General features: G+C 36.9%; 1 protein-coding gene across 1 annotated transcript; it reads left to right on the top strand.

The window, feature by feature from the left end:
• The first annotated feature begins 1,251 nt into the window (after positions 1-1,251).
• On the top strand, positions 1,252-17,201 carry LOC115896019 (SAM domain-containing protein SAMSN-1-like). Its single transcript, XM_030926498.1, has 3 exons — positions 1,252-1,477; positions 3,399-3,549; positions 16,325-17,201. The coding sequence occupies exons 1-3, from the start codon at positions 1,307-1,309 to the stop codon at positions 16,525-16,527; spliced, it is 525 nt and encodes a 174-aa protein (XP_030782358.1). The 5' UTR covers positions 1,252-1,306; the 3' UTR covers positions 16,528-17,201.
• Positions 17,202-26,420: the final 9,219 nt, after the last annotated feature.

Below are 26,420 nucleotides of genomic sequence, written 5' to 3'. Positions count from 1 at the left end.
AATAACTCTTGAACATAGACATCATATTTGCATAGAAATAAATTTTCTTTACAAAGACACATCCCCATGAGGTTTTCTACCCTTGCCAATAACTGGCAGCCTATAGTTAATTATGGTCTTAGATGTGAGTAAAGAAAAACACCAATTGATTTGTCCATACTAATATGATTCATACTTCAATCTAAACTTTGCTGTGAGCTCAATCTAAGTGCTGTCTCTTCTTAATAAGAGGAGAGCATGAATACCTTAAAAGGAATTAAGTAGCATAATTTATCCTTAGTGTACACGTACTTTTATGTGAATTCTGCAAAATTTCTTTATTTTAGATGGATGAAATTCTTGAAATGGGTTTATTTTATACTGTAGATAAATTTTTCAGATGCACTAGAAATACATAGAGTAACAGACTTCTCTTTCATCTCCTTCCCCAGCTGGGGAGCACTTCCAGGAATGATAACTTGAGCTTTGTTACATATATATTACTTTGACAGTATAAATAAAAAGAGCATCATTTTTTAGTTCAGATAACTTGGACTTGAGTTCTGGTTCTGCCATTAACTTCCTGCAAGCTCTTCGGAAGTCATTTAATATCTCTGTTCCTTTTTCTGTAATATTTAAATTAATAATGATGATACTCCCTTTATGTATCTAAGAACTGTGTTGTCAGCAAAAATAACTTAGAGTAGGCAAAAGTGTTTTGTAAATTACACTGCGCTCTCCAGTTATAAGTTGATAAATTGGTACAATAACAGAAACAGAAACATGTCATCAAACTATGTGAGAGCTTTTTGTCAAGAATGTTGAAGTTTTCTTCATTGTAACTAGTACATAACTTCTTTGAATTTTTTTAAGATGGGATCTCACTGTGTTGCCCAGGCTGGAGTGCAGTGACATGATTATAGCTCACTGTAGCCTTGAACTCCTCCCACCTCAGTCTACAGATACATGCTACCATGCCAGGCTAATTAAAAGAAAAAAAAGCTGTGGAGATGGGATCTCACTTTGTCACCCAGGCTAGTCTCAAACTCCTGGCCTCAAGCAATCCTCCCGCCTTGGCCTCCCAAAGTGCTGGGATTATAAGCATGACCCAGCATGCCACCAGCCTGAACTTTTGAAAGAAGTGAATGTTTAGATTTGTTTCTGTTATATCTGAACCACTTTAGCATAATGTCTTCATTATCCTAGTTTTCTATGATTTCATTCTTTCTACCAGTTTTTATAGCATCATAGTTCTCTGAAACTTAATGTTTATGGATTTTTTTGTCCTTAGAAAGGAGACATCATAGACATTATCTGCAAAACACCAATGGGGATGTGGACGGGAATGTTGAACAATAAAGTGGGAAACTTCAAATTCATTTATGTGGATGTCATCTCAGAAGAGGAAGTAGCCCCCAAGAAAATAAAGGCAAACCGAAGGAGTAACAATGAAAAATCCAAGACTCTGCAGGAGTTCCTAGAGAGGATTCATCTTCAGGTGAGCAAATCTATGTCCTATTTGCTTTTGGCGGCATGTAAGTGGACAAATTGAAGGGAGTGGATCAGTATTTGTGTTGCGTTGCTTAAAAATACAAGACTTAGAAGCAAAGGAAAGCCTGTTTTCCTAGATCTCTTATTTCTCCTTTATGACATTTTTTTATGCAAGGACAAGTCTTGATCTAATATCCCTTGGACTATACCTTAATAGTATTTAGCAGTGACAATAGAGATGAACGTTGAGAAAATGCAATGAACAATGAAAAATATCTAGGAGAATAAAAGGCCCTAATAAAATGTCTAAATGAGAATGGTAAAGAGAATGTAAGAAATAAAGTAAGTCTAAAAAAGTGAAAGGAAAAATGAAAAGGGAAATGTATTTTCTACAAAGCAGAGGTCAAAATCAAGTTGAGAGAAGATAACTGAATGTAATTATTTTTTTAAAAATTTGAGGAAAACAGTGATCATCAAACCCCATAATGATTGTGTTAAGGAAACTGTGTTGTCTGTATTTATAACCCAATTATTATTTTCTTGTTATATTACCAAATATCTTTTGAAATATCTACCTTGTTAAATGGTGTGTACATACAATACATCTAGTATCAATCAATTTACAGTTTTGCAATCCATTTCTAAAATTAACTCAGAAGTACTTTGATAGTTTTCAAAATTCATCAAGACAATAATCAATTACACTTTTCTTAATTGTTTTTTTCTGAATTATCTAGTTATGTTCCTGTCTGTACACACAGTATCTAAGCCTTCCTATATTACTATTGGTGCACCTCAAATGAGATATTCCTATGAGAATGTATGGGTTAGCGCCTTGCCTCTGCATCTTGTTTGTTCTGTGACCTGTGAGAAAACCAAGGTCTAAGAGACTGAAATGGCTTCCCCAAGAACCCGCAGTTAAATGGTTATATGTCAGAACAGGAATTTGTGTTTCTTTATTCTAATTCAGTGCTAAGAATATACTTTTCTAAAGAAAGAATTGTCACTCTTCTTGCTTTTCATCCTTTTTTTTTTTTTTTTGTTAAAAAGGGCTAGTCATAAGTTCTTCCTGATTACTTAAAACTTTTAGACTTCCTCTTATTCTATTTTAGTAATTAAAATAAGGATATTGAAATTAGATCAAGTAAAATGGGGGAGGAATCTGAGGAAGTTGAAAAAGCACTCAACTTCATTTAGTATTTTTATTTTGTTTGAGAGGATAGAAATTTCAAAATAACATACAGACTTTGAAATTAGAAACTTACGAATTTTAAACTAATATATATTGATTCAAATGATGAACAAAATACACATGCTGAGAAAACAATTCTTGCCCCAACTACAGTGCTTCTATGCTTAGTAAAAGTTTTCAATTAAATAGAAAGTCTAGAATTCCTTTGGTTTACATAATGCCTTTCAACCAAAATGCTACACCCACTTTTTTGTACAGAATTACATCTGTTTCACACTCATTTTTTAACCTACCCCAAGAACATTTTGAGAGCAGATGCTTTTGCAATCACGAAAACAAGAAGAGATGTAGATTCTGAAATATTACTGTAGCATGCTACTCTGCTAGAGGCATTTTATTGACAGACTTAAAGTAATGCTAGTTCTGCCAATTCTGTTAGTTGAGAAGTGAAAAATTTCCAAATGGGATGCATGATCCAACTATTGAATTGATCCATGATTTGGAATTGTATAGCTTAAGGTAATTATTTCCTCTTTACATTTGGCCTTCCAAAAGGCAAGAATTATACAACACAATCATTGAAGAGCCCTGGAGTTCATATGTCAAAAACTAATACAAGTGAAGTTAAGCGAAAGTTGTATTGGCACCTTTGGTTCCTATATGCATCTCTATAATCTAAAGAGAACTACAAATAAAATATTTGAATCTAATTTGCATTATATTTTTTGTCCCACAGGAATATACCTCAACACTTTTGCTCAATGGTTATGAGACTCTAGAAGATTTAAAGGATATAAAAGAGAGTCACCTCATTGAATTAAATATTGAAAACCCAGATGACAGAAGAAGGTTACTATCAGCTGCTGAAAACTTCCTCGAAGAAGAAAGTAAGTGTGCACATCTACTCTTCTCCCCAGCTGATAATCACAGCTTAGTGTAAATAGTATAATCATGAGAAACAAAGCCCCCATTTTATTTACTGAGATCATGAAAGCATGCTTTCCCATAAAATAAGTGTTTCCATGTAAGTTTGAAAACAATAACTATGGTCAAATATATAATTAGGAAAAGGAACGTATTTCCTTATTGGACTCAAGAAATGAAAGGACTTTTCTGGGTACCTCATTTCCATTCTGCAAAGGTATTAATTTACATGCAAGTGGATGCCTGCATTCCCAAAGACTGAGGGAGAGACTAGTATTTAGTAACAACATAAGCCATTAGTGAGAAATGTCACACATGGCTTCTGTAAAACAGCACAGAGCATGGCTTTAAGATAATGATCAAACCCCGTCTCTACTAAAAAATACAAAAAACTAGCCAGGCGAGGTGGCGGGCGCCTGTAGTCCCAGCTACTCGGGAGGCTGAGGCAGGAGAATGGCTTAAACCCTGGAGGCGGAGCTTGCAGTGAGCTGAGATCCTGCCACTGCACTCCAGCCCAGGCGACAGAGCGAGACTCCGTCTCAAAAAAAAAAGATAATGAGACTTCATGCCACACGGAAAATTCATTTCATCACCACATAGTCACATCTTGTACATGTTTATAGTACTCTTTCAAAATGTTATAATAGCTTGCAAAAATATTCCGCACTCACTTTTATTGTATGAGATGGTTCTCTGTATTTGTAAGTATTAACTGAAGATGAAATAATCATGGAGATTTGCAGAATACTATCTACACCAACCAGGCTTGTAAAGATAGAATAACTTTTATTTTTTATAATTATCCATCCAGATTGCCTTTCCTGCCAAATCTGGTCAGGTCCCCAAACACTGAGCTTAGGGTGTGCCAAACTCCGCAAGGAGTACTTTGTGAGCAACCAAATGGGGAAAGTCTAACTTTAAAGATAAAAAGGAACTTAGATTATCAAATCCAGCCTTCTCTATCAAAAAATACTACTACTAGAAATAATTATTAGTATTAATATTATTAGTTTTTGAGATGGTGTCTAAATCCGCTGTCCAGGTTGGAGTGCAGTGGCACGATCTCGGCTCATTACAACCTCTGCCTCCAGGGTTCAAGCGATTCTCATGCTTCAGCCTCCAAGTAGCTGAGATTATAGGCATGCCACCACACCCGGCTAATTTTTTGTATTTTTAGTGGAGATGGGGTTTCACCATATTGGCCAGCCTGGTCTCGAACTTTTGACCTCAAGTGATCCTCCCACCTCGGCCTCCCAAAGTGCTGGGATTACAAGCATGAGCCACCACAACCAGCAGTAAAAATAATACTAGAAATTATTAACTACATTTTTTAAAACATGTGTGCTCTGAGCAAGACTCTGGGCCAGGGTCTTTCCTGATTATTCTCTTGAGTACTTACCCCAGTTCTTTGACTTAGATAGTACCGCCCTCATTTTTATGATGAGAAAATGAGACAGTAAGTAACTTGTCTAAAAACACTCCCTTAGTGAAGTGTAGAGTTGGGATTCCAACCCAGTGTATGTGCTGCTATGTTATACTTTCTAACACTACAAGTAACAGCCAAATGGAGAGTGAGGAGGGAGGAAAGTGTTATTTAGGGACCAGGCCTCCTGATTGTCCTTTTGTGGGCTATTCTATACTGTCTCTCATAAATCCCACAAAATTGAGGCAGAGCACATGTTTCCTATACACTGGCTTTTTATCTAGTGGAAAGTAGTTTACTTTTTAAGAAATTGTTTTTTACTTTATTCTTATCATCCTTTTCCAAGAGCTTTCACAGACATAACTAATTTGACATCAGCAGGACTGATTTCATCATCAGGCCTAGGTTATTACATGCTTTCTTTGAAGTGTGGGGCTGGGAGACTGAAAAGAGAGGGAGATGTGGTCACAGAGGCGGACAAAGTTCAAACTTCAGAAAGTAGCCAATTTAATCAATATTTCAAGTCAAGACAAAACTGATCAGTATAAACAGATATAGTAAGTTCTTTCAGGTAAAGGAGTCAGTTTCCTTCACATCTTGTCATTTCAAGACATGGATCCTCACTAAACAATGTTTGGCTTAGAAATAGAATCTATAGAGTTTTATTATGGACAACGTCCAGTGTCATCGCCAATATTCTCCAAAATGATTTGGCCATGAAGTACAGGGAGGAGAAGAGTATTTTTTGAACAGTTGTAAATAATTGCTTTTCTTCCATAATATCACACATCTAGGTATTTTACCCAATTTACAGATGAGGAATAAATTGGGAGATGAATTTCAAAGAAGTCAAACAGCTAGATGAGTGCAAAGATGGAGATTTAATCAAAGGGAGTCTACTATAAACTCCACCACATGTGCAAATTGGCCAATAGGAAAGCAATGAATATTTGAAAATTGAAGTTTTCTGCTACTTCACCAATTGTCTCAAGGGCTTTAGTTCAGTTTTCTATATCAGAAAGTGAAAGACGAGAGGCTACCATGGCTGCCTGTCAACAGGATTTGTGGAGAGAAGGGGCTGGGAACCTGGGCAAGCAGCACTTTCAGCAATGACCAGTGTCCCCAGGGACCCACAGAGGGAAGATGGGTTCAGTGCCAAAGGCTTGCATACCCTTAATTTTTTCATTCCACCTCACTCATCACCTGTCTCCTTTCTATGCTAACAAAAGAACAATTATTCATAGACGGTAAAATTATTTATAGAGCTGGTGTAATTAAAAAAAAAAGAAACACCTGACGCAAAATTCTTCCGTTGCAAGATGAGAAGATGAAAATCCAGTAGCTAAGTGGCTTTTTCAAGCTCACAAATCTATAATTCAGTCTCTTATATCTATTAGAAACATGTTCTGCCATATCCTGGTCTCTGAAAACAAAACATAGCATTAAATGGTTTTTGATATTTGATATATATTTGATATAGAAATGACATGTCCCAGAAATTATTCCCCTGCATAAAACTTTAGAAAATGATACTTGAAGGTCACTAGAAGTTGATTACTTAATGACAGCCCGTAAGGTACAAACATACACACAGCCAAATTCTGGGAGATGAAAAATGGAAAAAAAAAATACAGATTCAACCAGTGCTTCTTGTCAACACACTACCCTGAGATTTTTTCTTATTTTAATCTTATGGTTTAGAGTAGTATTAGAATATACATGTCAAAAAGATGCATATTGCATGTTAGGCTATTCTGACTGAAAGCTATTTATCTTATATGAAACTGCTCTGCTCAAGAAATAAAGAATGACTTCCATTTGTTGAGAAGATGGTGAGTTCTGATGATTTGGCACCATGCTGGCTGCATGCTTATTTTTATCTATTTTCTACTCTGTGAATCATATCTCCTACAACCATGCTAAAGATTAAACGCACAACCTTCCTGTACCTTGAATGATAAAGACCTTGAGTATATGGTTATATAAAACTGAGACAGTTAAAAACAAATGCATGTCACGTTAAAGGTTAAAAGTAGTTTGCTTTTTTTTTTTTTTTTTAAGAGTAGAGCATGTAAATTTTCTAAGATATTATGGATGCATTTTATTTTGATCATTGAATGATGTCAGTTTGAGGAATCGCAATAAATTCCTAGTTTGCTGTTTCATTGTTTGTTAGATTGAGAACATAAAAGGATCTGCTTTGCTAATCATTTAATATAAAAGTTGAGCAAAATGGCCACATATCATGAGGATAAGAGCTAAAATTTTGAGATAATGTAGAAAAGACGACAAGTCCTATGTGAGACTTGAATATATCTAGAGAGACCAAGAGGATGGGGTACAAAACATGGGGAAAAAAACAGACTTCTAAGATTTAAAGCAAGCATTTTTCCTTTTCTCTTCTTAGCCCAAGATAGACAGCATTGTACCCACTTTGACCTTGAAAATGTAAACTGGATTATACTTTTTTTTTTTTTTGTATTATACTTTAAGTTCTGGGATACATGTGCAGAACGTGGAGGTTTGTTACACAGGTATACACATGCCATGATGGTTTGCTGCACCCATCAACCCTTCATCTACATTAGGTATTTCTCCTAATGCTATCCTTCTCCTAGCCCCCCAGCCCCTGACAAGCCATGGTGTGTGATGTTCCCCTCCTTGTGTCCATATGTTCTCATTGTTCAACTCCCACTTATGAGTGAGAACATGTGATGTCTGGTTTTCTGTTCCTGTGTTAGTTTACTGAGAATGATGGTTTCCAGCTTCATCCATGTCCCTGCAAAGGACATGAATTCTTCCTTTTTAATGGCTGCATAGTATTCCATGGTGTATATGTGCCAGATTTTCTTTATTCAGTCTGTCATTCATGGGCATTTGGGTTGGTACCAAATATTTGCTATTGTGAACAGTGCTGCAATAAACATACGTGTGCATGTGTCTTTATAGTAGAACAATTTATAATCCTTTGGGTATATACCCAGTCATGGAATTGCTGGATCAAATGGTATTTCTGGTGCTAGATCCCTGAGGAATCGCCACACTGTCTTCCACAATGGTTGAAGTAATTTACACTCCCACTAAGAGTGTAAAAGCGTTCCTACTTCTCCACATCCTCTCCAGCATTTGTTGTTTCCTGACTTTTTAATGATCACCATACTAACCGGTGAGATGGTATCTAGGTCACTGTTTGGCAGGAAGTAAAGATGCTTCTCCAACAAGCTGATGAAAGGGCTGGCATGTGGTGTTAGCACTGATCACAGGATTACCTCTGGAGGAGGGTAACCACCCTGGGGTTCTGCAGTCCCAGCAAGACCAGCATAGATATTTGCAACTTGCTCCTGTGTTGCATTAGAACTGAGAGGAATTAGGTCATCCGTTCCCTCAACTGGGAATCTAGATAAGGTTATAAGGAGAAGAAAAACTGGGGTAAGATGCAGCTCTTGAAGGGACAAGAGAGCAGGATCTGTTTATTTTGTGCATATTTGAGTTTTTCTATTTGTCTTCTGAATTTAAAAATGTTTCATTTACTTTGGGAGTACATATTCTCAAATAAAAAAAAGAACAGAGAACGTGTGAGAGAGAGTGTGTGTGTGTGTGTGTATGTGTGTTGTTGTTGTTGTTCCATAAACACAATCTTCAAGGCCCCTTTGCCTTACTCTGAAGTGCCTCTTTAGAATAATAAGATGGCTTACTGTTGTTTATAGTAAACATCTTCTCTTTATTCTGCACTTGTTCCTCATTTTTCACATTTAGAAGCACTTCGATGTGTCTTAAAATTGTGTCTATGAGAATGTGTACTATTGTCCTTGGGGAAAATGGGAGATGGAAATACCTTGTTTGCTCTAGATTACAGGGATAATTAAATTTAAAATTGAAAAAAAAAGTAACAGAATAAGCAAACTTTACAGAATCTATATAAAATGCATTTGAGGTACCTGCAAACTCTGGTTGCAGTGCCAAATGAGGAGGAAAGGGAAAGGGTGGGTTGTGTGCCAGAACTTTGATACCAGCTGTGGTCACAGCAGCCCCTCATTGCTCAAGCATCCCCAGTTGTGCCTTCCTGCCTGCCTGCCTGCCTGCCCAAATCGATGCAGGGCAAATGGCGGGCCACAGCCAGGAGCCTGGAACACGAGCTGTCAGCAGGGGAGATTTGTAGTCATGCCAAGCAGCAGTCCAGCAGTTGGCCTAACAGAGTGCCAGCATAGCCTGGTGCCCTAGCCCCTGACATGTGTACCTGGCGTTTCCAACCCACTTGCCATATGATTTGCATCTAAATTCAATAAATATACAGCTTTGAAGAAAAGTTATGCTACCTGTCCACAGAAAGTAGAGAAAGCATGCAGGCATTTTACTTGCATGTATTTAATATCTATAGTCATAGTTGTTCGCCCTCATGCAATTTAATTTCTTCAGATTTCTTTTTAATTTTACTTCTAAACTTTCATTTATGATGGATGCCGTATTCTATATCACACAAAAAAACTACAAAATAAAGCATAAGGATTCTCACTTTTCTACCAGAAAATTTCCAATGAAAAGTGTTCACAGATTTTTCACTTTAGTCACATAAGGACCTCTCTAATGCCCGCACATATAGAGCACTCCTCTCTAATGCCCGTATGTATAGAGCACTCCTATACCTGTGTTTATATTGCATTGTGATTGTATACTACACATAGCATTGTAATGATTACCCTGGCCAAACAAGATCCAATCTTCTATTACCATGTGCTTTCCCCAAGCCCCTAGTCCTGTGATTTGCATTAGTGGATAGTTAACAAATGCATGTAAAATGGGTAAATGATGAATGAGGAGGTCAAAAGATCCCCAAATAGTAAGTCAGTCTTCTATTATTATAAAGATAAAGTTGCCTGCAATCCCACCTCACACATACAAGTATTTGTAATAAGCAGATCGGTATTCGGGTACGTTATCAAGATTTAGTTTATGAATATGCTAAGCATGCATGTGTGCATTCATGTGTGCAAGAGTGTAAATAAGTACATTTTCGAAAGGTGATAATGTAAAACACAATCAAAGTTTAAAATATGCACACTTTTGTATCCAGAAATTCCAGTTCTAAGTATTGGTTCTACTAAATTCAAGATACAACCGCATAAAAATACTAGCTAAAAATCTAGTAGTTTTGGGTAAAAACTAAAAGCAATAGGGACTTCCATCAATAATTAACCTGTTGAATAAATTAAGATATACCCAAACAATAAAGTAGTTTTGAAGGTGTTATGTTAGGAAAATGATATAGCATGCTGTTTACTGATTAAAGTTTTTCAAAAACATGTTAAATGTGAAAGCAAATTGTAGACCAATAATATGTAGAGTAATCCTATTTTTGTCAAAAGTAATAATTTTAGACATAATGAAATTAGATTAGTTTTTTACCATATCTATATAGGGAAGGCAAAATTTTATCTCTACCCTCTTAGGCTTTTTACAACAGCTGAAAATTAAATTGACATAAGACAGACCAACAGGAGAAACATCACACAAATTTATTTAACACAAATTTCATGTGGCAAGGGAGCTGTCATAGGAAATGAAGACCCAAAGATGTAGTTAGAGTTGAACACTTGTATACTGAAGTAGAAAAAGAGTAACAAGTTGTGAAAATGTGACAAGTTACAGAAGCTTGAAATAGGCTAGCTAATTGGGTGGAGTGGTAGAAAGATAAGGGCTTGTCTAACATTGCTTGTTTGTACAGATTTCCCTCCGCCTCAACTTCCTGTCCCCGAGGATAGGAACGATACTTTCCTTCTGGTAGAGGGAAAGTGGCTTTCACATGGAAATGTCATCTGCCTTTAAGTAGCAGAAGGAAAGTCAGACTGGGCATGGTGGCTCATGCCTGTAATCCCAAAACTCTGGGAGGCTGAGGCAGAAGGATTGCTTGAGCCCAAGAGTTCAAGACCAGCCTGGGCAACCTAGCCAGACCCTATTTCTCTCTCTCTTAAAAAAAAAAAAAAAAAAAAAAAAAAAGGAAAGTCAGAGTGATATTCTTGCACCTGCTTTCTTCAAGTGTCTTCAACTCAAAATAGTCAATATGCCAGAGCAGCATATTTTGGGGTAATGTGTTCTTAACTCCTTCATCAAGTAAATGGGTTTAATTAACCTGTAAGAAATACGAACTTGACCTTCCAAGGCCCCTAATTAAATAATGTGTGACAGTTATAAACATTATTTGGTCATTACCAAAATAGTCAGTACAATATGACAACTTTAACTGAGGAGGATAAATATTTCCTGGGACCAAAGGCCTCCATAGGGTGTGTGGTTGGGGAGAGGGGCAGTCTAATGAGACTGCCCAGGTAGGTGCTGAGTTACCATGATCTTGAGTGAGTATGCCTCTGCCCCTGCTGAAGTACCTAGCACAGTGGAAGTGGAGATTGCCCTGGCTGAGAGCAAAAAGATCTATTTCCAGGTACACATCTCGTTAGAAGCTAGGCTCCAAAAACAGGCAAGAGCAGGGGAAGTCATTTCAACTCCATATCCTCTCATGGCCTCAGGGGAACAGAAGCAACGGGTTATTTTCCGATGAATGGAATCCTATTTTTCATTTATTGTTGTGTTTCCAAAAGGTGAGTTAGTATTCAAGTGAAATGAACACCAGATAGTCACTGTTACTAGGAGAATTAAAGTGTTCAGGTAACTTAAGAATGTGCTTTAGATGAAATAAAAAATAGTGGAGAGAAATGCCATGTTGTCCACTAAATTTTCCTCCATGGATAATGCTGCCTCTGGACAAATAAATATAGCCATAGTTACCTGAACAGTAGCTGGGTTTTCATTTGAGTGACTCCAGTGAGGTTAAAACATGAGGTTGAGGTTTTGAGTCATCCTGAGATGTGTGTTCCTGGGTTTTCCCTCTTTGGAGATGGCCCCAGGATAGAGAAAAACAGGATGATGATTGATGGAGCTTAGAGGTATTCTCATTTAAATTTTAACAAAATTCCTGTTTTGCTTTTCTTTAGTTCTAATTTTCTTTAATTCATCTAAATATCATAGTGTTTATTAAAAAATTATTTATTGAGAAATTCCTTTAGCCAGGAATTTTCCTATGCCTTCAAGTTTGCATAATTTTATAGTACTTGGCCCAAAGAAAGAGAGGCTTCAAAGCTAAGGCAAGCAAAATGGTAAAGACAAAGTCGGTATGATTTGGGCAAAGAAATCTGGGAAAGTCAAGCAAAATTAGTTTTCCTAAAAGTTGAATCTTTAACTTTTTAAAATGTAAAGGTGGGGCAGATTTCTCTTCTTTATTAATTTTTTCCCAGAATAAGGATCCAGTTTTATTTCCTTAAAACTATCTTCACTTTTAGTATAATTGAGACTGCCTTTCTTAATTAATTAAATGTCACAACTCCAATATAATTATTTTGTGAATAATTATATTAGCTGTCTTCTGTTTTCATCACCATGCCACCCTTTTTTTTTCAACATTGATGCCTATCTTAAAATGTTTTTTCATGGGCTTTATACAATTCTGTAACAATTTTGGTAGGAAATAAATTATTTTAATATGCAAATTAGCTCTTCATGATAAAATATTTCCTAGATAATTTTTTAATATTATCATTTTATTTTTATTACATAGAGTACAGAATTATACAGCTTTCTGGAGTTCCTATTATGCCTGCTGTCAACCGGCAGCAATAAGAAAGACCCTTTTTCAAATTATTTAATAATTCTTCAGTGTATTCTAATTTAGATATGTACGGCCTTTAAGATATTTACAAATCATTTGGGGGCTTTATTAAAAAATTATACCATTTTAATTCTTTCATTAAAAAGCAATGTGGATGACCTTAGAAATAGAGGGGAAATTAACAAATTTGAACATGTTTGTTTGTAAATTGTATGCATATGTATGTTTTTATATAATTTTAATAATAGAATGCATGAATTATGTATACTTTTTTAAACCTAACGTATTATCCGAAACGTTTTAGTATAAAAAGATGCCCTGAAACATCTTATGGGAAGTCCGTAATTTTGTAGGCAAACCTGTTTCTTATTCCAATGTGTTACTTGCCTGGTTAGCCCAGATGATTGAACCATGGGACAAAACTGATGAAGGTTATGGTTTCAATTTCTGGGTAGACCAGTTAGCTTTACTCTGTTTCATGGCCACATGAAGGGACTAAATGACTTAGAAAGAAAATGTGGATGCATTAGTATGAACTCATCTCCTCTGCAGGAAAGAAACACCCATAGCACAAGACCTAGGTTTGCGCCAATCCCTGTCATTAGTGTCAGGATGAAAAGAAACAAGAAGAGGAAAATCTCGATCCTCCAAATACAAAAGTGAATGCAATATAGCTTTCATCTCCATAATATAACATAATGACCTGCCTTTTTATAGTTACAATTGAGGGGTTCCAGCTGATCACCTGCCTGAAATTATTGCAAGCCTGGTGGGAAGCATCTGAGGAGGCACAGTCATGTTTTCACTTCACTAGGAAATCATTTAGCAAATTACTGCTGTTCTGTAAATTACTGTGCTGCATAACTTTCATACTGAGAAACTATTTTCTTTTTCCATAAAAATTGCGGATGAAAGGTTTCTACAATAAATGACCTGTGCTTAAAACAAAACTATTCCTAGAATTTAGAGAATGTGATATAGCATTTCTCATGTGGAAATAAAAACAAACACATTCTTATTACTAATATTACACAATGACATATTCTCTGGTAAAGACAGTTTTTAATTTATTTACTTTGTTCCCCATTGAGGTGAATGCACAGAGGCTTCTGGGGGTGAAATAACAAGCTAAATACTTTTTTTTTTTTTTAAAGGCGAAGAACTAATTTTGGAAATTATAGTTCTTAAAGACTCTGTTTCATATCCTGAAGAGAGTCCCACAATTGGTAATCAGCCTAAATAGAACAGAGTATTGGAACAAACAGTTTTCATTATGCCAAATCTTGTTTAGGATATCAATGTGAAGGAAAGTAGATCAGTTCTTTTAATTTTGCACTGAGGTAATATTGGCCCAAATATAATCTGGGGAAATGTGGCCTTATCCCCACAATCATTATGACTAAGAGGTTCACACTCCAAATAGGATGATCACTGCTGATGTGGCAGAATGCATACAAAAAGACTCATTCCTCTGGCCTTTTCTAGAAACACTTGGATAATGGAACACAGAGCTGGCTCATTTCATTTCAGTGGCAATAAGATAGAAAAGCAGAGGCAGGATAGAAAGCAATTCTTCAGAGAATGAGATCCCATTTTAGTGCTGCCTTTTCATAAAAAAAAAAGGGGGGGGGCTTAGAAAGAAGAATGAATGACTGATACTCAGAAAGACTAGTGAATAATAAGTAAACCCTCCTAAACTTAAAGATTGTTATGAATAATGAACACAAAATGCTTCCATGGTAGCTAAAATTTAAAAATAACAATCACGATAGGTGCATATTAAAATTGTCATCTTATACCTAGAACTAGTTATAATATCACTAGACAAATACCTGATATTTGAATCTATAGTTAAATGAAGTTGTGGGGCAAATGTGAAGATTCAGAAGAATGGCATGAATATGGTTTCACTGTTGCAAATACAAGCCCTAAGGAAAAGGTTAAAAGAACTGTTATGACTCATTCTGAAGATGAGTAGACTAAGAAGCAATTTTTATGATTTTCTTCCAGCCTTTCTCAACCAGTCTTCTTCGTCGAAACTACAGAACTTAGAACATATTTTAAGTAACACTTTTCAATTTCTCCCATGGATGGTGCATAACTAGTACCATTCTATAAGTATTAAAGAGAAGTTAATTCATTATTACAAGGGTAACTTACAGCACAATTCTCATTTGTAATGGAAGTTGATGGCAATCAGACACACAGTGGATCGCAAACTAATGTTAGCAAAACATATGGAAACTAGAAAACGCATTTTAAAGCAAGATATATATAGATTATATATATATTTATATATATATTTATATATATATTTATATATATATTATATTATATATATATATTTATATATATATTTATATATATATTATATATATTTATATATATATTTATATATATATATTTATATATATATATTTATATATATATATTTATATATATATTTATATATATATAATACGTAAGATAAAGAGTAGATTTCCTAGATATAAATTAATTAGCATTATAATAGCCTATTGAAGAAAATCATACATTTTCCTTCTTTGAAGGATTTTGAGGTTTGGATTTACTTTATTCTCACTGGAATGGGATGAAGTGCAAAGCCTCTGTAGGCAGAGTTCTTTTCCCAACCTTAAATGTGTGCTTGGCTCTTTCAACAAGGAGCTATTCAAATACCTACTGTGGTGAAGCCCCAGTGTTAGAAGGGGAAAGAGGAAGATATGGTACTGCAGCTAAGAGGCAGTCCCTGAGACCTATTTCTTCTCTAAGGAGCTCAGCGTCACGTGGACAGAGAGAAAGTTGACGCTAAAGGAATCGAGAAGAGTAACATTTGAACTTCAGGCTGCTTAGGGGTTCTTCCAAAATATATTTTGTTACATCTTTAATATTCATCTTTTTCTAAAAGATAATGCCTGTTGAATATAGAACACTGCTTTAAGAATGCAGAATTATCAATCTGAAAATAAATGATTATTATTCAGGACTACAGACAAAGCTATGGAAGACTAAATATTCATAAGGTAGATTCAGTGGAAATTTTGGTGTTTTACTTTCTAAAAGCAACCTGGTTTCTTATATCTATTTTGTGATACATGCAAACATGGGAAAACTCTGGATATTTAAAGTTTTATTAGGTAACTTCCAAATAATTGAAGTCCTACTGTACATTCTTACTCATAGTGATAATTTATTAATTAATCCAGATTATCATGAATCTAAAATTGTTCACAAAGATCACTATTGACTTGGATTGTGCATTTAAACTATAAGTGCCTTTTTGTAATGATACTTTAAGGAGTATTTGGACAAGGCATCAGTCACACTGTGGATACAATCTGCTTTCTCTGGCAGCTTATTATTAATGTAAAATGAGAGTCCATATTGATCTTTGCTTATGCAGGAAATGCACATGAATTCCATGAAACTGCAAGTGAAGAGTGAAGGGCAAATTTTGGCTTCTAATAAAACAGTAGCTTGAACATTTGAGTGCAAATCTCTCTTTTGAAATAAACAAAGATACCTTTTACTTGCAGAACTTTCCGTTGTAATGAAGTCAAGGCTAGAACAGTTAAAATAGGATAATACTTGAAAGTGAATGAGTACATAAATAAGATTTTGTGTTGCTTTACCTAACTCCTGCTCTCTTTTCCATTTACAGTTATTCAAGAGCAAGAAAATGAACCTATGCCTCTATCCTTGAGCTCAGACATCTCCTTAAATAAGTCACAGTTAGATGACTGCCCAAGGGACTCTGGTTGTTATATCTCATCAGGAAATTCAGATAATGGCAAAGAGGATCTGGAGTCTGAAAATTTGTCTGACATGGTACATAAGATTACTATCGCAGAGCCAAGTGACTGAACACACACTCTCAACTATATATCTACAGATGCATCCGTTTTAACTCTTCTTGAGTTAAAACATCAAATAGGAGAGGAAGATAAATATTTGTAAATAAAACCTAGGTTTAAATGTTTTAATCTGAATAATTGTACATAAAATTTTGTATCTCTAACATTCCAAATTATTGTCAATAAAATATATATTTATTATTTTAAATACTATGTGTTAACATTTCACTTGCCTGTATTAGAAAGGCATAATGTAAGACTTTGGTATGTGTGACATATGCTTCATTTGACTTTCTTTTACAAGTACAATATCTGCAAAAAACAAAGTAACCTTTTTTCCTACCTGCCAGTTTTGCATTTGTATATGTTATTGAACAAATAGTATTAGAGGATTCACTGTTGAAACAAGTTGTCCAAGCAATGCCATATTCATTTTTACACTTATTGGGAAACTGTGAGTTAATATTGGACACATTGTATCCTGATCCACAGTGGAGTTTCAGTAATTATATTTTGTTGACTTTATTTTGTTTTCTAGTATAAAAGTATAGATAATGTGTTGTCACTTCTGATTTAGTGAAATCAATTGTAATAATTTTACAGATATTTTGTCTTTAAGTGTAAATATTTTAAAATTCGACATAACCTAATGTTAATAATAAAAAGAACTATTTGCATATTGCATTTTCCAGAGTAGTGTTACTTGGGGGTTTTAATATTGGACTACAGAGAAAATATCTCCTCCCAGACACCCCTCACTTTTTGTAATATAAGTGCATCCCATAGCAATAATCTCAACCTCTTCAACTTCATCTGTCCCCTGAACCCCAGTGATGTTTATCTGACTCACTTGATACCCCCAGGAAACTTCAATTCCACATAACCAAACCATTGATTTTCTCTACAAATTTGTTTCTGCTTTTTTATTGCCAACTCCTCTTTACTGCTACTACCATCCAGCCAGTCATCAAAGCAGAAAATCATTTCTTGCTTCATCTCACATATGTCCTCATACAAATTCAATAAGTAATCAAGCCCTATGGATCCTACCTCTAAAAATGCTTTCATATTCATGGCGTTCTATCCATTTCCATGGTTGTTGTCTTGCTTTGGATCCTCATGATCTCATGCACGGAATATGGCAGTAGCTTTCCAACTGACCCCCTACCTTCTCATCCATCCTCCACAGAGCCTCCAGATAAATCTTTCTAACCATGAATCAAATCAGGTACTTTTCTGCTTGAAAGTTTTGGGTGGCTTCTCATTGTCTTTAGTATAATATCCAAACTTTCTTCCAGACTGCATAAGGTATTCCCCAATTGTTTTGTATCTACCTTATGAATTGTAACTACCCCCTCACCACCACTACCATACACACACACTTCTCAATCTACACTCCAGTCATAACAATCGACTTGCAATTTTCTTCCCTTTGTGACTTTTCATATACTATTTATTTGCCTGGAGTGTCTCCTGCTATTTTCCACATTAGGAAGTCTCCCTCTTTTCTCCATCCTGAAGGTCACTTACTCTGTGAAGCCTTCCATGATTCCCTTTGGTGCCCTCTTCTTCGTATTTCCATTCCACTTGTAAATTGTGGGTCATAGCACTTGTCATATTATGCTTTGTATGATAATTGCCCTTCCATAAGACTGTGACCTCCTTGTGACAGAGATTATTTTGTTTAGCCTTTTTAATCACCGGTGCCTAACGTAATACCGGGCACACAGTGGGCACTTAGGAAATATTTGCTAGAGGGCATTGAATATGATGATTATTCCCATATAACAGATTCCATCTTCCTATTTAAATTGATCCATTTGAGCTTTAAGTAAGTACCTTCCCATGTAACCTATTTTTTTTTTTTTAACAAATAAAACATAATACCTTAGGAAAAAACAGGAAACACACAGTGTTATTTCAAATGCTGGAGGACATTACACTGTTAATGTCTGGCATATTTTCCCAGATCCCTGAGATTTAACTGCATGCGCAGTGCCCAGGTGAGGCTAACGCGCCTGTCCACCTCTATTCTTCCCCCTTCACAGCATGAAATGGGGTCTCAGTTTCAGTTTTCCGAGGTGCTGCCTCCGTTCTGACCCCACTCTTGCTATGGCTACCACTCCAAATCGATTATTCTGGGCGTCCTTAAACACAGAAGTCACTAACCATGATTTTAAAACTTTAATCAACCTGCTGCCTCAGGGAGATCAAGACAGGATAGCTTCTTCATGGAGATGCCAGGAAACTGTAAGTTAGGGAGCAACTAACAAACTACTTGACATTAAAATGGTGGCAATCGCCCATGACGCATACTCAGCCACAACTTCAATCACTTAAAAATGAAGGTCTGGTACCCATTCAAGGATGTAGGGAAATGCTTTTGAGAGGAAGTGCTGCAGAGGTCTTGAGGAGATTGAAGCAGAGGAAGAGAGATTGGATTCCTAAAAAGAGGAGACACCATGAGGCTCAGGTGGTCAGGAGGAAGGCCTCATCACCGAGTTCTGCACTAAAAAGGACACAAGAATGGCAGACGTATACTCAACATTAAGGGAGCGCTGCTGTCCTCACCTTACCCACAGCTCCTTACTATCCCCTGCAGCTCTAGCCTCAGCTCCCTCAACGTGGGGGAGTGAACATCAACAGAAGGAAGATAGGTTTTTCTCTTGGCCATGGAAAGCTGAATAAAGAGGAGCAGAAAGATAAGAAACAGTTCATCCAAGTTTGGGAGGTAGTGGAGGAACTTGGACTTTCTGCTGCTTTTGGCTGAGTGAGAGACATGAGTCCGAGCCTTTTAAGATGACTAAAGGATTAACATTATAATAATTACAGGATCATGATACTGGCTTTGTGTTTCTAGGTTGAACCCTGATGACATTCCCAGTCTCATTTGTTTATTTATTCACTCAGTAATATTTAAACTTGGAACGTGTATACTGTCCAAGACGATGCCAACAAAGGTCTTTTTAATGATACAACTGCGTGAGAATCGTACCATAGCTTCTCTCATTGGAACCCACTGAGTCTTTCATATATACACAGATTGGAATATACTGTTACTCTGATCCCAGAGATTCCGTATCTTTGCAAATTCAAGTATGTTGTGACAATATGCATGGTTAGAGGAATTTTATTCCAGATAAATAAATAAAATCTTCATAATAATTTTTTGATGAATACAAAAATTAGATCATTTAAATTCTGAGTTCTCCTTGTTGTAATGTAAACACGAATATATCTACACTCAGAAGTATTTTATTATAATCTTTTCTCTTTTAATCAATTAAAGTGCCAAGCAAGTTAGTTCAGAAATAAAATAACTTTTAAAATTTCAAAATGACAGGCAGCTAAAGATTATCAGGATTTCAGAAAACGTACAATTTACTGAGGTTACAGTCAAGTGCCTTGCAACTTCCTGAGTGAGGCTAAATTGATGACATTTCACATTGAGAAACTTCCGTTACAAGCAGAAGTTCTGAGAAAAATAATATGAAGAAATTTTAGATATTCCATCACCTCACACACGCATGCACTTCCATCCTCCCCACAACCATCAAAGAAACTTGAATAACTAATTTGCATACAGACTTCAAGTACTCTTTTCATAAAGTGGGAAGTCACGCTACAATCATGTAAAGGTTGAGAGCAAAATGAAAGGGACTAAATGTAGGTAAAAGAACAGCAGCTTCTAAACTTGACCAGGTTTCTTGGCTATGGAAATGAGATAAAAGCAACACTCCTTTTACGTGGCCTCCTACTTAACTGCCGAATTCCTCTGATCACACCCAATGTTCACCTAAACATAGAGACTGGAGGAGATCATGGAGTTGAAGCATCTGGTTTGAAAATTGTGTGACTCTGGGCAGGTCATTTATCCTCTAAGCTTAGTCCTTTTTTCTTAAATCTACAAAATGTTGTCAATTAAATGAGATAATGTGTGTAAAGCACACAGCACAATGCATGTAGTATGTGCATAAAAACAACTACTGCTATTATTTCCACGACGTCATTTTATTCATTGATGTCTGGACATTCAGTGGAAGCAGTGCACAGACTGCCACGATGTAGGCATGGACTTGCAGGCATTTGAAGTTCTTAAGACGCAAATTGTCTCAGAGCTATGACCACTGTGTTTGTCAGAAGCAATGAGAGACAGTCAGCTGGCCTAAGAGAACTTCTCAGATGAATGACCATTTCTTCATGAAAGAATATTTCTTTGTTTACTCCTAACCAGCTTAGGAAGAGGCTGCGCTATATTTAGCTTTCATTCCTCACATCTAGGGTGTGATAGGAGTACTCATTTGTCTTTTTTTGTTTGTTTTTGTTTTTGTTTTTGTTTTTGAGATGGAGTCTCACTCTGTCACCCAAGCTGGAGTGCAGCAGCAAGATCTTGGCTCACTGCAACCTCCACCTCCTGGGCTCAAGCGATTCTCCCACCTCAGCCTCCCGAGTAGCTGGATTACAGGTGTGCACCACCGTGCCTGGCTAACTTTTTTGTATTTTAGTAGAGACTGGGTTTCACCATGTTGCCCAGGGTGGTTTTGAACTCCTGAGTTCAGGGAATCCACCTGACTTGGCCTCCCAAAGTGCTGGGATTACAGGTGTGAGCCACTGTGCCCCGCCGGAGTACTCATTTGTGAAGAATGAAGGATTTATAAATAAATGCCTAATGAATAAGTGAAAAAATAAAAGTTTTGGGGTTATTACTGCTATTAGTGCACCTTGGACCCTGGTCTCTGACAAATTATGGAGTCACAACTCATTGTGCTATAGGCAGCAGAGAAGCCCTTAGGAAGGCAGCCTAAATGTAGATATTTACCTATTTATAAAGCTTAAGAGCATTTAGGCAAATAATCTGCCATGGGAAATCGAAGTGCAGAAAGAGGCTGACAGGCTTCCAGGAACATATATGGCCTTTGAACAACTCCTCCTTCCCTATCTTCATCATGCAAACTTCTCACATTTGAATTGCCAACAGTTCGAGTATCAGAAGGTCTGTGTGATGTCCATTATAAGTTAAGAAACCATGCGGGAAGAATGTAAAAAAATGATATTAGTATATTCAGTGGTTTCTTTTGACCTTCTGGGGTCCCTGATGGGCCTGAGTGCAAAGCAGCATTTCCTCATAGGACAGGAGTAGAATCCTGATGTGTAAGGTTAACAGGATCATTTCCTTTCTGAGTTCTTGGGCACTAGGCCAAGTGAATGGGCAGGAATCATTCCAGTTGCCGAGTAAAACGGGGTGAAAAGCACTTCTGGCACACTGTGTCCATATAAATTATACTTGTTTGCAATTCATCAACTCCTTCTCTCCTTTATATCCATATGTAATGTAAATGATCATCTTTCTCTGAAGCTCCATAATGATGCAAAGCTCAAAAATGTGATAGAATCAGCTAAAAGAGAGCAGATGGAAGTTTATCCCCAATATGCATATTCATAAAAAATAGAGAACTCAACAAAAGGAGATACATAAGTACTTCTTCACCCGGGGGCTGCATGGACTTCTGTATGACAGTAAGTTGGTTTTCTGCAACTGTTCATTCCGGAAAACCTTACTCATTCGTTTCTGCAGCAGTCATTGAAAATGCTCTCGGAAAAAAATCTGTCTCTGTAGGAAACAAATACATTTCCCTTTGGATTTTTATTGTACCTTAGAACTCATGATTCAGGAAGTAATGGTTAAATATTTTACTAGAAAAAAATACAATTAGAAGGCAAACAATGTAAAAAAGTGAAGTCTTAAGTGCTCCTTTAGCAATGCAAACTACAGGCATTTGAAAGCACACTGTTACACTGAAACAGTGACATAGGGAGAATAATGAACTGTCTGGATCACATTTGTGTATTTAAAAAAATATATCTGATTACTCAGGGGCTAAGGTGGTTCATGCCGGTATACTGAAGATACAGCAATGCTGCTAGAAATTTTGTTTAGACAAAGAAAAGAAAAGATAGGAAATGGTTTAAACAACAACAACAACAACAACAAAGAACTATACGGCCAGGCATGGTGGCTCATTCCTGTAATCCCAGCACTTCGGGAGGCCAAGGCCGGCAGATCACCTGAGCTCAAGAGTTCGAGACCAGCCTGGCCAACACAGTGAAACCCCGTCTCTACTAAAAATACAAAAATTAGCTGGTGTGGTGGCAAGCACCTGTATTCCCAACTACTTGGGAGGCTGAGGCAGGAGAATTGTTTGAACCCGGGAAGAGGAGGTTGCAGGGAACCAAGATTGTGCCACTGCACTCTAGCCTAGGTGACACAATGACACTCTGTCTCAAAACACACACAGACACACACACACACACACACACACACACACTAAAAACAAAAAAACTATATAAAATCATTGGAAGGGTGGTTGTGAGTTTTGGTAGCACACAATGAAAGAAGTAGCATTCAGACCAAAATGAGATGTTTCTGACTCTCGTCTCCAATGTACTCTCCACTTGTGAAGCCTGGATATTCACTCAGAGATATTCACCTGTATAACGTACTACATTCCAGTTCTGTACCCTCAGGTTCCTGTTGGGCTCAGTGAGCAGAAAGTCCCCTCATTCCCTGAGGAGTGAGGTCAGGGTATTTGTTCTCCCTATGAGGTCACCTTGTGCTGGTGCTTCCCTTAATCAAAGGTCTTTAGTCCTTTCAAGGTGACCTTTTACATGATTCTCCCTCCTTGAGATTCTAGTAATTGCCCTTCTCCTCATCTCTTAGGGTCTAGATTGAGTAACGCTCTGTAGTTCTTAGCTCCCACTCCAGCGTAGCCCTTATTGGTTTCCCTGCCCTCTACTCTGCCCACACCTTTGTAGTTAGTCCCATTTTAAATAAGTCTTCCTGGTATTTCCTAATTTGATTGTGTTTCCTGCTGGTGCTGGACTAGTACAGTGATCCACCATCCCTCATGACCTCATGACTTCCTTTTTTTTTCTGAGATGGAGTCTTGCTCTTTGGCCCAGCCTCCCGGGTTCAAGAGATTTTCCTGCCTCAGCCTCCTGAGTAACTGGGATTACAGGTGTGCAACACCACGCCTGGCCAACTTTTGTATTTTCTTTTTTTTAAAGTAGAGACAGGGTTTCACCATGTTGGTCAGGCTGGTCTTGAACTCCTGACCTCGTGATCCACCTGCCTTGGCCTCCCAAAGTGCTGGGATTACAGGCATGAGCCGCCGCACCCAGCTATGTCTCCTAATTACTTAGGCCATGTTCTTGAATGCAGTGAGAACATGGTGACCCCAGTATAACTACACGTACGTGGTCTCAGGTCATTTTTTTCTATTTCACTACCTGCCATCAGCCTTGCTGGCAATCAAGTTGCTTCAGGAAAAGAAAGAAAAAAAGAAAAGATAAGAAAAAAAGAAAAGAAAAGAGAAGAGAAGAGAAGGAAAGGAAAGAAAAGAAAAAGAAAGAAAAGAAAGAAAGAAGGGAGGGGAGGGGAGGAGAAGGGGAGGGGAGGTGAGGCTAGAGGAGAAGAGCAGAGAGGGGTCTTGTCTTCTAGGAGAGAGGAGAGGAGAGGAGCGTAGAGGAGATGAGAAGAAAGAGAAAAGGGTAAAGAATTTCCACTAACTCCATCAAATTCATGTCTTGTACCCTTTCAATTCTTAATCCACCTGTTTCATGGGGCCCAGACACATACTTCTCCTTTTTCCCAGAAGCTAAGAATTTCTGGAATTGGAGTGACTGGCAGCATATAAATGGAGGTTTTCATGTTGCAGTTCAGGCCAATCTAACTGCAATTAACACTTCTTTTCTCTTTTACTAATAACAAAATCCACTGCCCACTTTACTATGAAACACAGGGTCATTTCTATTGGGACAATGTACCACCGAACAATATTAATATCCATCCAGCAACCATATGATAAAGCAGAATGAAGGAAGTGCATATCTTAGTCTGCTTGCTACCTAATTAGAAATATCTGACATTAATAGCATTTTGGGAGATGTGTATAAATATGACAGCACATAGATACTGAAATTATATTAGCAATTTTTCACATCTAAAAATCTTTAATTCTAAGTTACACTTCATCTACAGTATCACTCACTAACATCAGGCTCTCATACACACACTCTTAGGCCTCTTAGTCTCAAAAGAGGTTATTGTAAAATATGGATGTCCAGATAATTTGCATGATTAATGAAAATATGTTTTAGAATATTAAACATTTAAAATGTTAGCATTCAGTAGACTTTCTGACAGAAGTTAAAAGACTATTAGAAAGACTGATGAATTGCTACAGTACATTAGCCCTCAGAACAAGGAACCTGCTTGCCAGAGGACATTTATGTAACTTGTTAGCTTTCTTGTTTTTTTCCTTTTCTCTCCCACTCTAACTAAATTGTCCTTATGTGACCTTGGTTCAGATTTAAATGGCCAAGCATAGGACTTTGCAAAGTTTTGAACTTGCAACTTACATGAAAAACTATAGGCAGAGAGGGTGAAAGAAAGCAACTAAACTAGCCGGTGCTTGGCACACAATATATCTGGCATATAGTAGGAGATTCATAGAAATGTGTTGAAGAATGAAACACCTTCTTTCATGTTTATGATGGTCTTACCTCAGCACAATGGAAATAAATAAAATAGAAAATCTTCTCCTAGTTAGTGACAAAGTCACTAACAGTTCAGTTGTTTAGGTAGGGAATGTAGATCTACTTATTTTTTTCCATTTGTTAGGATTTGTATTTAAAAATGAAGCTCTACTTACTGTAGTCTTCTAACGCCTTTTGTCTTGGATGACTGCAGAGCTTATTAGGATCTATTTGGTCATTTTATTTCCCTCTCTTGTTATACTTAGAGATGAAATATACAATAAAGGACTGTCAGGGAGGTGTTTACATCCCCTCTGGGTAAAAAGTAAAAGACTATTGAAAAGGTAGGGCAACAAGAAATATCAAAATAAATTCTTAAGGTAGAAGCAGTAAGCGGCTTAATGGCCTTGCTTTGGGGGAGACAATTAACATTACCTGAATTTATGGGAAGTATTGTCATGAAGTTATGAGCTCCATCTCTGAGCCCTACTTGCCAAAGCCTGCTTCTTTAGGCACTGTTTTCTTGATAGTGCTACTTAGTTGATAGTTTTCCAATGCTCAGGTATTACACAGTATCAATATTCCTGTGTCAGGGAGTGTGGAGAAAAGTACACTAGGGTACAGCATCTAAAATCCCATTACTTAGTCATTAATGAAAACAGTGGGCCGAGCAAGTGTAGGAGGCTGAATCATTGCCCCCAAAGACAGCAGATTTGAATCATTGCCCCCAAAGACAGCAGTGCAATAGTAAATTGCACCTTATTTGGGGAAAGGGTCTTTGCAGATGTGACTAAATTAAGGATTTTAAAATGAGGAGTGAGTGGGCCCCTAAATGCAACCACAAGTGTCCTTGTAAGAGAAAGGCAGAGGGAGATTTATCCCATGGAAAAGAAAAGATCATGTGAAGACAGAGCAAAAAGAGATGTGAAGATGCTGGCCTTGATCATTGGAGTGAAGTAACCATAAGCAGGGAAAGCTGGAAGCCACCAGAAGCCAGAAGAGGCAAGGAATGATCTCCCCTAGCACCTCTAGAGAAAGTGTGGCCCTGCACACACACCTTGATGTTAGTCCATTGATACCGATTTCTGACTGACCTCCAAAACCAAGAGAGAATTAATTTCTGTTGGTTTATACCACCAAGTTGGTGGTGAATTTGTTATAACAACCACAGGAAAGTAACACAGCAAATAAACGATTTCCAGCATCAAACAAGAGGATCGTTACACCCTATTCTTGGCATTTATTAGTAGACCATAGGAAAAAGTAGATTATTAGCAGTAAGTTTAATACAAATATATATAAACATCCATAGCCCTTAAAACTGTCTTTCTTTCTTTCCTTCTTTTTCTTTTCTTTCTTTTCTTGTCT

The sequence above is a fragment of the Rhinopithecus roxellana genome, unplaced genomic scaffold (assembly GCF_007565055.1).
Source record: "Rhinopithecus roxellana isolate Shanxi Qingling unplaced genomic scaffold, ASM756505v1 contig4396, whole genome shotgun sequence".
In the NCBI taxonomy this organism is placed as follows: domain Eukaryota; kingdom Metazoa; phylum Chordata; class Mammalia; order Primates; family Cercopithecidae; genus Rhinopithecus; species Rhinopithecus roxellana.
The sequence above is the reverse complement of the archived record's forward strand: the minus strand, read 5'-3'. Positions and strand labels throughout refer to the sequence as shown.

What these genes read in the sequence shown, in the direction of transcription:
- LOC115896019 (XM_030926498.1), top strand. Translation starts at nt 1,307, where the DNA reads ATGGGGATGTGGACGGGAATGTTGAACAATAAAGTGGGAAACTTCAAA. An exon ending in TAGAGAGGATTCATCTTCAG is followed by an intron (nt 1,478 to 3,398) that starts GTGAGCAAATCT and finishes TTTGTCCCACAG; the next exon opens with GAATATACCTCAACACTTTT. An exon ending in AAACTTCCTCGAAGAAGAAA is followed by an intron (nt 3,550 to 16,324) that starts GTAAGTGTGCAC and finishes TTCCATTTACAG; the next exon opens with TTATTCAAGAGCAAGAAAAT.